Source organism: Bos grunniens, chromosome 18, assembly GCF_055505025.1.
Source record: "Bos grunniens cultivar Pamir isolate PY7600 chromosome 18, Bosgru_T2T1.0, whole genome shotgun sequence".
Taxonomy (NCBI): Eukaryota; Metazoa; Chordata; class Mammalia; order Artiodactyla; family Bovidae; genus Bos; species Bos grunniens.
Genome location: NC_141182.1, coordinates 58,478,784 through 58,491,184, shown reverse-complemented (window position 1 = coordinate 58,491,184; position 12,401 = coordinate 58,478,784). Strand labels below are relative to the sequence as shown.

At 39.9% G+C, this 12,401-nt stretch overlaps 1 protein-coding gene across 1 annotated transcript; it reads right to left on the bottom strand.

The window, feature by feature from the left end:
- Positions 1-359: 359 nt before the first annotated feature.
- On the bottom strand, positions 360-1,375 carry LOC147354408 (vomeronasal type-1 receptor 4-like). Its single transcript, XM_086354057.1, has one exon. It carries the CDS (start codon positions 1,296-1,298, stop codon positions 360-362), a length of 939 nt encoding a protein of 312 aa, XP_086210183.1. The 5' UTR covers positions 1,299-1,375.
- Between the last annotated feature and the right edge of the window lie 11,026 nt (positions 1,376-12,401).

The window sequence follows — 12,401 nt, the reverse complement described above, 5'->3', positions numbered from 1 at the left end:
TCCACCCACCTTGTCCTAATATTCCATGCCTACTCCATTTCTAGCAAACTTGCATTGATACTTTTAAGTTACACCCTTCTACATGTGTCTATAAGAGCAGACTGTTTGAGGACCTGGTGTTTATTATTACATACATTCTGAACTCTTCGACTTCAAGCACTAGTAGAACGTCCATTACAGAAGTCCATACATGATAACTGTATCATACTTCTTTGCAATTACTATCACAACAGTGTTTACTTTGAGGAAGATGCTCACCACATCCTGTTTACCATCCTCTGGTAAACCACTCACATTTTACCTAGGACTCTGAGGGATTGAGTGAATAAGCCAATGAATACAGTGCAAATACATACCATTCACACCTTTCTCTTAAGAGTGGGGGAGTTTGCATTCCTTTTCCCAGCAAAACAGAGCCTGGATACTCTGGAGTCACGACTCATAAGCAGAAAGGGGCTGATAGCTGGGAAACATGAAATGACTACTGCAGACATGGTTGAAATGAACAAACTAGAATTGTTGGAAATGCCCAAAATAATATAAGAGATGGAGGAAAGTGTGTTAAAATTAATAAAGATGCTCACCAGGAGAAGGATGGTTTTAGTGGCTCTGGACTCAGCAGAGGATATGGAGGAGCCATTGATTCTATGAACGTTTTGGACTCTCTGCTTGTGCCTGTACAGGGTGAAAACCGTGGAGCCACTGGCCAAGAGCATGACCACAAAAGAAAAGACAACAGGCATGGACATCATTGCTGCATATGTTTCTTCATAACAATCATTGGGAACAGCAGAACAATGTTTGAAACTTTTTCTATTTGTGATGCTTTTGTTACTCAATATTCCAGTCACGAAAATAGGATAAATGATATTTAACATCATGTTCACGACCCAGCACAGGATAATTGAAGGAACAACACACTTGAGAGCTTTGACTTTAAGCTCTGCCCACCTGGAGTTCCTGGGACTGATAGTGATGGCCTGGAAGACACTCAAGATGCATGTGATGCCAATGGATGCTCCCCTGCCCACTCCACGAAGATAAGCAAAAACTCTGCATGCAGATCCACTTTTGAGACAATTCCACCCAAAAGTTGTCATTGGACTGCAGAATCCAGCAGAAAACAGAATGAAGATGTTGGCTACAATAAGGTTTGTCACAATCAAATCTACGGTTCTCAGCCTATCCCCAGTACACCACAGGAAGAGATAACAGTAAAGAAGAGAGAAATTCCCCAGCATTCCAAATACTGTCTGTAATAATAAGATGGATCCTGCTGCCAAATCACCAGTAGCCATGCTCTCAGGTCTCAGTGACTGATGGCTGTCTTCTGAGCTGAAGGTCCTGAATGGGAAGACGAGGCATGGAACACAAGTAGCAGGTCAACAAAAATCCAATATTCTCCACTTATCAATAATTCCTACTTTAAAAGAGTTAATGTTTTCCTGTCATATCAGTGCTTCCAAGAGTTGAATGAACAACCATTAAAAAACACTTGATTGAATGAATCACTGTGAACAAAGCCACACAAATGAAAACATCTTTATTCCTCTCACATTCATGAGGCAGGCAGTATTATCTCCCTTACAAAGATGAGGGAAACATCACCCAGAGAGGTTAAATGCTTAATCTATATTCACTCACTGGCTGTGGGCAGATGGCTAGTGAGGATTTGAATCTGGCTGCCCCGGTAACAAGGAAAGTGCATTTGCACCAGAATACATGCAAATACTAGTGACCTGTGTTCCTCAACTAAACCAGATCTTAGTTTAGTTTTACAACTTGTTGTTTCAGTTTAGTTTGGTAGTATTATATTTGAAAATTTAGGTACTGGGACTTCCCTGCTGGTTCAGTGGTTAAGATTTCACACTTTCAAGCAGCATGTGCTGTTTAGATACCTGGTCAGGAAACAGGATCCTGCATGCCTCATGGCAAAGCCCCCCCAAAAAGACATTCTAGGGTCAAGTATAAATTTTGAATAAAGCTTTATAGATACTCATAAGGAATATAATACTGCTGGCAACTGGCCTGTGTTCAAGTTGGATTTAATGAATACAAGAATGACTCAATATTAGAGCAGCAAAAAAAGACTCATTTACTCTCAATCCAGGAAAAAGCACAACAGCACAAGTCATAGTTCCATGGAACAGCAAACAATGATACCTCATTAATAGTTCACTGAAGAAACAAAAGTAGTATTAATATTAATTTCATGTGATATATATATTTATTTAGTAATACCTGCAGTGTTACCTCCAGGAGATCATCCTATCCAGGTATCCTACATTGCAGGCAGATTCTTTACCTGAGCCCCCAGGTAAAGAATAGCCACCTCAGATTCATCTGAGCCACCAGGCAAGTGCAAGAATACTGGAGTGGGTAGCCTATCCCTTCTCCAGGAGATCTTCCTGACCCAGGAATAAATCCGGGGTCTCCTGCATTGCAGGCGGAATTCTTTACCAGCTGCATTATCAGCTGCTAAAGAACATGCCTCCCAACACAGGAGACATGGTTTTGGTCCCTGAACGGGGAAGATCCCCTGGAAAAGGAAATGCCAAGTCACTCCAGTATTCTTGCTTGGGAAATCCCACGGAAAAAAAGGAACCTGGCGGGCTACACTGGACGGGGTCGCAGAAGAGTTGGACATGACTTCACGATGAAACGACAACAAATATAAGTATTACCAATAAGGCAAGATTTGTGAAAGATATGAAAATACAAAATACATGCAAAATCAACGTTAAGGTGAGCAACCTGTGTATGGTATAAAGAACATACATTTTTTGAATAGGTATCATAATTTTGAAAACAAGCAGAAATATGATATCTGAATTGCATAAAGTTCTATTTTTCTTACATGCTCATTCCTTAATTTAAGTGAAAAGAGTCTCTCCACAATCAACAGAGACACAATAACTTAATCTTCTCAGTAATTCATACAACATCCAGAGTTAGAGGAGACATTTCTACTCCAGCAGTGGCTGCCAGACACACTGTTACTGCACAAGGTCAGATAATTCCTACAGACTCATCATACTCTTCATTACAAGGATGAACTATGTATGTGCTCACCTATGAAACCTGAAATGTAGGCACAGGCTTCCTGGAAAGTAGACTGAACATCATATTAACTGGGGAAATACAGTCCTTAGTTTTATAAAATAACACACTAGTATTAAACCAGAACAATCTCTGTCAGTGAGCCATATATGCATCACGTTAGGAGCCATTAGGAATCGGTGAACGACCTAGCACCCAATCACTCCTTTCCAACTCAGTTCAGACTCAGGATTTATCCCACCTTCCTGCAGGGCTTTGGTGCTGGATCACGCTCACAAAAGGGAGAATCCCTTTGCCCAATATGTTCACTTACATGATTCCTGATATAGATCCTCCTTTACAGATTCTATCTCCCTGAAAAATACAGAAAAAAACTCATTGACTTTTTCCTTCTTCCTGGATGGTGGGCTCAGCATGAAAGTCAATCAGTATCTCTGCAGGAGGCCTAGCTGGACCCTGAGATATGAGTTTGTCACCCTGTGACTTCACCTCCCCTCAGAACTGCAATTATCATGTCACCTGTAGCAGCGCTGGCAGGAGGAACAGGCTTGGGAACTGCGATTATTTTTGAAAATATTTTTCCAGTCACTAATTACCAATGACAATTATAAGTTTGTAGCTAATATGTGTTAAGAGACTTTGGATTGTTTGTGACAGATGCTTACGTGTGAGCGTGCTAAGCCATTTCAGTTGTCTCTGACTCTTTGAGACCCTATGGACTGTAGCCCTCCCAGGCTCCTCTGTTTATGAAATTCTCCAGGCAAGAATACTGGAGTGGGTTGCCATGCCCTCTACTTTCCACGGTCCCTGGAGGCGCACAGGGCTCACATGCAGGGAGCAGGAAGAACTTAGGACTGACATGTAAGAAACTGGCTGCACATCTATGTCTCAATGGAGGGTTTGCCTCACTGAGAAATTCTACCCAGGATAGTTCTTTCCCAATTTCATACACTGAGCTGGTCCATCAATTAAAGTCTGACAAAGAAATGGAATTTGTCCTCATATCTGAGGTTTTCAAAAGAGATACAAGTGATAAGAAGGACATGATTTCAACACTCTATATTAGATATTAGTGTACTCATTTGTACACATCAGTATAATGAATATGTAATTTGTTAGGAAAATAAACTTTCCTGATATAGACCTTCAGTAATTTTGGAAGCAGATGTAGATACTACCCTCAGAAGAAAGAGATATAGCTCAAAAACAGAACCATGCAAACAAAAGAACAAGGATCAGGTGGTTTAACAAGGAGATTCTAGTATTTCCATAAATGTCAGATAAGCCAGTGCTACTCACTCAATTCAAGACCATAGAGAGGTCAACACAGTTCTCTACAAAATTATTTTTTGCAAACTTTTCATTAAGACCTTAGGATTGCATTTTTAATTAAGAAATACATTTCCATAGGGTCAAGAAAAAATGTATATATATTATGAATTGAATCTAATTTTTCAGGTTTTCCTTACACATATATTAAATCTTTGATCCAGGTTCATTCCATATTCCCTCTCAATTGTCAAGTCAGTTGTTACAGCCATAATGGAGGACAATTCATTCTACACAAACACACACAAATGCTCACATACAAGCTCATTTACATGCAGGGATGCGAGGATATTCACACACTCAAATATATACTTGTACACATTCAGATACTTAGGCACACACATAATCACTCTCATCTGCATACAGTTTCAACCGCACACTCACAACCATGAATGCACACACTGCACCCATGAAAATTACCTCTCACATACACAAGTACTCATAAATATAAACGTACATAAACTCAGAATCACACTCTTTCATCAAGTCACAGTCACCACGTATGCACTTCAGTGATAAGAAGGACAGCTGTATCTTCAAACTTCTGGATGCCTCAAAATGGGAGCTTTCCTACACTTTACAGTGCTTCCAACCCTGTGACAATTACAAAGACAATATTTACTACAATACACAACATACTAAAATAGCAGACAACAGTGAGACCTGTTGTCAAGACACACTTTGGGAACTTGGAGTCCTTGGGGTAGTCACCGTGTGTGGATGTGTCACCGGGTGGAGTAGGAATAGGCCAGAGGGAAAAGCAGCCATAAGGATAAGAGGGTGATGGGGTGAACCTGGGGCCCAGTGTTATAGAGAGGGCCGGGGAAGAAAGAGGGCAGAGAGAAGAAAGGCACAAGGAGTTTAAAACATTTTTGTGGTCAGATTCGCAAAACAGAGTATGTTAAAAATTCATTTTTATACCAATTGTGATATAATATCAGGTTTACTCCTTTAAAGGGCTTCCCTGGGAGCTCAGTGATAAAGAATTCACCTGCCAAGCAGAAGACGTAGGTTCGATCCCTGGGTCGGGCAGATCCCCTGGAAGAGGAAATGGCAACCCACTCCATCAGTTGTAAGAATAAATGGGAATTTTCCCTAATTTTTAAAAGCCTTTTTCAATTTATTTAAATTGGAGGATAATTGCTTTACAATATTGTGTTGGTTTATGCCATACATCAAGATGAATCCGCCATAGATATACATATGTCCTCTCCCTCTTGAATCTCCCTCCCACTACCCACCCCATCACAACACTCTAGTTTCTCACAGAGCAACAGGTTTGAGCTTATTTTATTGTTTAGTATTCTGTTTTTATTGCTGATGTAACAAACTTCCATGAAACTAGCACCTGAAATAACACTCACTCATCTTCTTACAGGTCAGTTAGTCAGAAGGCCAGAATCAAATGGTCTGCTCTCCTGGGCTCTTAACTGGAGCCTCTCCGTGAGAGTTACTTCCAGGCTGATATATGTCTTTGCAAGAATTCTTCACAATTGCTTCTACATGGCTTCTTCTATCTGAAAGTCAACATCAGCAAACTGACACCCTCCCCCTCCTGTTTCCAATCTCTTCCTCTTCAGTTCCATCTAACTGGCCTTTCTGTTCTTTAGGGTCATGTAACTACAACGAGTCTACCCAAATAATGCAGAATATTTCCCGATTTTAAAGTCATATGACTAATAACCTTACGTGCATCTGCAAAGGCCCTTTTGCCTGTAATGTGACATGAACCACCAAGGGATGATGCCAGGGGATAATGAGCTGCCTACAGCTCTACGACAACAGTGGATTCTGTTCAATGAAAAACATTTTTGTGGTCAGACCCAAAAAACTATTGCAAGTGGTTATATCTTGGGATAGTTTCACACACAAAAAACAAACATTACTTATAATCTTTTCAATACTGTATCAGTTCAGTTCAGTTCAGTTGCTCAGTCCTGTCTGACTCTTTGCGACCCCATGAATCCCAGCACGCCAGGCCTCCCTGTCCATCACCAACTCCCGGAGTTCACTCAGACTCATGTCCATTAAGTCGGTGATGCCATCCAGCCATCTCATCCTCTGTCATCCCCTTCTCCTCCTGCCCCCAATCCCTCCCAGCATCAGAGTCTTTTCCAGTGAGTCAACTCTTTGCATGAGGTGGCCAAAGTACTGGAGTTTCAGCTTCAGCATCATTCCCTCCAAAGAAATCCCAGGGCTGATCTCCTTCAGAATGGACTGGTTGGATCTCCTTGCAGTCCAAGGGACTCTCAAGGGTCTTCTCCAACACCACAGTTCAAAAGCATCAATTCTTCGGCGCTCAGCTTTCTTCACAGTCCAACTCTCACATCCATACATGACTACTAGAAAAACCATAGCCTTGACTAGACAGACCTTTGTTGGCAAAGTAATGTCTCTGCTTTTCAATATGCTATCTAGGTTGGTCATAACTTTCCTTCCAAGGAGTAAGCGTCTTTTAATTTCATGGCTGCAGTCACCATCTGCAGTGATTTTGGAGCCCCCAAAAATAAAGTCTGACGCTGTTTCCACTGTTTCCCCATCTATTTCCCATAAAGTGATGGGACCAGATGCCATGATCTTCGTTTTCTGAACGTTGAGCTTTAAGCCAACTTTTTCACTCTCCTCTTTCACTTTCATCAAGAGGCTTTTTAGTTTCTCTTCACTTTCTGCCATAAGGGTGGTGTCATCTGCATATCTGAGGTTATTGAAATTTCTCCCGGCAATCTTGATTCCAGCCTGTGCTTATAGTTATACTTTATTTCTTATGTAAACCGGGTGTTAAATTTTAAAAACTCTATAATTAAGTAAGAGGAATGTCATGAAATCAGTTTGGGGCATAAAAGTTGCTGAATCATAGTACGGCGAAGGGGTGAGGTCCAGTATTGAAGCACTGGAGCCCAGGACCAGTAAAGAGATGCTCCTGGCAGGTCCACACTAGTCACTGTTCCTGCTCAAAATTTCCAGACAGGAGTAAAATCCTGATGCTGTGTTATCATTCACCTTCTACCAAGGGACCCACTGTGTATTAAAACATTATTAGGAGGTTTGGGCGAGGGCATTCTGTGTGGCTTGCAGGATCTTAGGTCCCTAACTAGAGGCCAAACCCCTGTCCCCTGCAATGAAAGCATGGAGTCTTAACCACTGGACCACTAAGGAAGTCCCAGGAGTATCTGGTATCAGCAGAATTTTTGTTACATAGGGAAAATGGAAAAAATGACCCACAAGTGACTTGTGACTCCACTGAAAATGAGGGTATGAATTGTGGGGGATGAAATAGTGACTCCCAATTTGGCCTGATATGTCCATCCCTATATTGCCCCTAAAATCTACTTTTATCACCCAAAGACTCACCCCAGTACTTCTTAGGTCTCTATCCATCTTTTAGCACCTGTCCCATCACCTTGCAAGGCCAGGATTTAAATTTTCCTCTCTAACCTCCACCTGCTCAAAATTCTCCAAGCCAGGCTTCAACAATACATGAACCGTGAACTTCCAGATGTTCAAACTGGATTTAGAAAAGGCAGAGGAATCAGAGATTCAATTGCGAACATCCGCTGGATCATCAAAAAAGCAAGAGAGTTACAGAAAAACATCTATTTCTGCTTTACTGACTATGCCAAAGCCTTTGACTGTGGGGGTCATAACAAACTGTGGAAAATTCTTAAAGAGATGGGAGTACCAGACCACCTGCCCTGCCTGCTGAGAAATCTGTAGGCAGGACAAGAAGCAACAGTTAGAACCAGACACGGAACAACATACTGGTGCCAAATTGGAAAGGAGTAGGTCAAGGCTGTATATTGTCGATCTGTTTATTTAAGTTATATGCAGAGTACATCATGCAAAATGCTGGGTTGGATGAAACACAGGCTGGAATCAAAATTGCAGGGAGAGGTATCAATAACCTCAGATATGCAGATGACACCACCCTTATGGCAGAAAGCGAAGAAGAACTCAAGAGTCTCTTGATGAAAATGAAAGAAGAGAGTGAAAAAGTTGGCTTAAAACTCAACATTCAGAAAACTAAGATCATGGCATTGGGTCCCATCACTTCATGGCAAATAGATGGGGAAACAATGGAAACAGTGACAGAGTTTATTTTGGAGGCCTTCAAATCACTGCAGATGGTGACTGCAGCCATGAAATTAAAAGATACTTGCTCCATGGAAGAAAAGCTATAACCAACTTAGACAGTGTATTAAAAAGCAGAGACGTTACTTTGCCAACAGACGTCTGTCTAGTCAAAGCTATGATTCTTCCAGTAGTCATGTATGGATGTGAGAGTTCGACTATAAACAAAACTGAGCGCCGAAGAATTGATGCCTTTGAACTGTGGTGTTGGAGAAGACTCTTGAGACTCCCTTGGACTGCAAGGAGATCCAACCAGTCCACATTAAAGGAAATCAGTCCTGAATATTCATTGGAAGAACTGATGCTGAAGCTGAATACTTCGGCCACCTGATGGGAAGAAATGAACCACTGGAAAAGAACCTGACGCTGGGAAAGATTTAGGGTAGGAGGAGAAGGGGACGACAGATGTTGAGATGGTTGGATGGCATCACCGACTTGATGAACATGAGTTTCAGTAAACTCCAGGTGACAGTGAAGGACAGGGAAGCCTGGTATGCTGCCGTCCATGGGGTCGCAAAGAGTCGGACACAACTGGGTGACTGAACTGAACTGAATCTCCACCTGACTTCCATTTCCTCACCCTACCCCCACTCTAGCCCTCCTTGGAATCCTCTCCCTCTGACAACTCTTTACCCCCACAGTCTGTGCACCCCAACTGGCTACTTCTTGCCTTCAGGGCCTCCCTCTTCCTCATGGGTCTATATTTTCCTCTATCCCACTCACCTCAACCCAATTCCCATTCCCTCTGTACACCATCCTCTAGAAACCTTCCACTGTGAGTCAAATGTCTGGGGCCTTTCCTTTAAAGAAACAAGCTGAATGTTTAGACAAAATACTTTTTCCAAAATCTTCACAATCATGGAAACTTTCTCAGTTTTTCTTGCTTCTCTTGGTGCCGGTGTACATCATCACCAAATTCCCAGACATCATTTAGAAACATAGAACAAGGAAACCATCCACTATGACCATGTAAGAAATCGATAATCCAGCAAACCTCGCTTGCTCAAGCTCTAATATTGGAAAGATAGACCTGTTTTCAGCATTGCCTCACTCCTGGGAGATAGCCTCTGAAGTCTGGACTATTCTCCTGATAAGAGTGTTTTGATATACTTGAGGCATTGGGCCATACAAGACCAGTGGGACCAGAAAGTTAATCCTAACAGTGCCATTTATGATGAAGAGCTATTTCTGCTCTGGAGGGCTAGGGTCTGAGTAGCTGATGTCAGTTACACAGGGCCTCAGGGCTACCTGCATGACCCCCAGGAAAACCCTGCAACCTGGCTCTGGTGAACTTCCTAAGCTGACAACACTTAATGTATACTGCCAACGTTGTTCAGGGCAAACTCACAACACCCCCATGTCACTCCCCTGGGAAAGGACATGTGGACTCTTGAGCCCGGTTTTTTGTGTACTTTGCCCCATGCACCTTTTCCCTTTGCTTATTCTAACCTGCATCCTTTCACTGCAATAAAAAGTAACCTTGAGTGTAACCACTTCTGAAACTTAGAGTCCTTCTATGATTTATCAACCTTAAGGATGGGCTTGGAGACCCCTGACTGAATCATGTTAAAGAATATAACAAAAAATTCTCTGATGGTCACTTTGCTGTGAAACTAACACAATAAGTCACCTATACTTAAAAAATAAAAATAAAATTGAAAAAAATTAAATTAAATTGAAAATTAAATTGAAAAATAATCTCCAATTAATAAATAGTGATGATTCAGATAAAATTGTAGATCTACTTTTATTGGACTAAATATAGACCCCTGACAGGAGAAAGAAATTTGATTACAAAGTAAATCCATGAAGACAATATTTGTGTAAAAATTTAACCAAAATGGACTATATTAAAGAATTCATTTTTATGTCATGTCAAGTAAAACATCAGGGATACTCTAAAACCACATTTTTTAAAAGGGTATACTCAAAGCTAAAGAAAATTATTACACATCAGTATCAAAATGCCATCAGTTGTGGGATGATAAATGAGAATCTTACTTAATTTTATTGTTTGTATATTATTGTGTTTCCATAGGAATCAGATTTCTATTACGCTGTAACAAACTGACATGATATCAGCTGCCTCAAACAACACATTCATTTTCTCACACGTCAGTAAGTCAGAAGTCAAAGTGTCTGCTCCCCTGGACTCTTGCTTTCAAATTGGAGTATAGTTGACTTACAATCTTGTGCTGGTTTCAGGTGTACAGTAAGTGAATCAGTTGCATATATACATATATCTTAGCTTTTAATGTGTAGTAAAGGACATCCTTGGGGGTTTCCAGTGGTTAAGACTCCACCCTTTGAGTATAGACGGTATAGCTTCAACCCCATCAAGGAACTAAGATCCCAAAGACAGATGGTGCACTCAAAAAAAACAAGTACGCTAAATTTCTAGGTAAAAGTTAACACATGGTAGGGAAACAAATTTCAAAGAAAAAAATCAATTATTAAGTAGAACTACATTTAAAAATTAATGGAAAAGAAGTTCACATACATGAAACAAGAAAATAAACTTTATTGATATACAAATGTGTCAATTATTACATTAAATGTAAGTAGACTAATTTCTTAATCAAAACTGTTACTATACTCAATAAATGTTTTTTCAAGAGATACAGATAATAATATGATTAAACTGGAATAATAAAAAGTACAGTTTATGAAATCTTAACAAAAAACAAGTATGGCAATATGCTCTTCAGATAACATACATATTAAGATTTATCACTAGTGTAGTTATAGGCATTTTAAATTGTTCTTATGTACAACTTTCCAATAACAAATATGTTTAATTCTATATGTATTAATATATACATAAACATAGCTTCAAGAAAATAAGTATACACATTTATAGATATCTGTACATTGTGTATAAATATACACATTTATAGATATATGTACATATATCTATAAATTTATAGATTTATAGATATATGTACTTTCTTTTTCTTGCTATGTGATCTAGTTTGTGGTAAATATTTAAGTGTTTCAAGTGAGGTGAAAATGTTGGTTTCTCTTTGGGGTACAAGGTTCAATCGATATATAACCATTGGGTTAAAATAAGTATTTTGCTTTTCAGCCTGTTGAATTCTCAATACTTTCATTGGCTTCAATGAAAAAAAAAATGTAAATGTAAAAACAAAATCTCTCCTAAAGCTGAGACAAGATGCACTTTGCTCCTTGAAAATCAAGAACCACAAACTCTGTACACACAGAATCGATCCACGTCTTTTCTCTCAAATGGCTCTCCATGGGTTGCTCTGAATTTGCTGGAAGTCTCCACCACAAACTAACCTCATAGAGCATTCACCTGCAAACATCTTCCATCCCAGTATGTCCAATTCACCCTCACTAAAGAGGGAAAACATTGACTTCTACACAACCCACGTCCATGCAATTCATATATTTTTCCATTGTCACAATCACGTGTAGTTATTTAGAAACTAGTAAAATGTAATGTTATGCTCTCCTTTATGCCACTTCAGTTCAATCTGGTCATTTCTATCTAAGAATGCTTAAACGTGCTCATCTTCCCACAAAACATCATATTCCATATAAATGACTGTCTTCATTCTAAGACTATAATGTACAAAATTCATGACTGGCTTCCAAAAGCATTACTCAAGAACTGAATTTCCCCTCCAGCTCTCTAGTCTTCAGGTTTAGCAATGACTTGCCACATGCTGTTCCATTTTCATACACCTTTTCTTAATATCCCATGCCTACTTTATTTTTGGAATTTTATGGTTATAAATTAAAGTTACACACTCATACAATTCTCTATGACAATGAGATTGTTTGTGGACCTGACATTTGTTATGGCATAAATTCTGAACTCCTCAACTGCAAGCACTAGTAAAACTTACATTGCAGAAGTA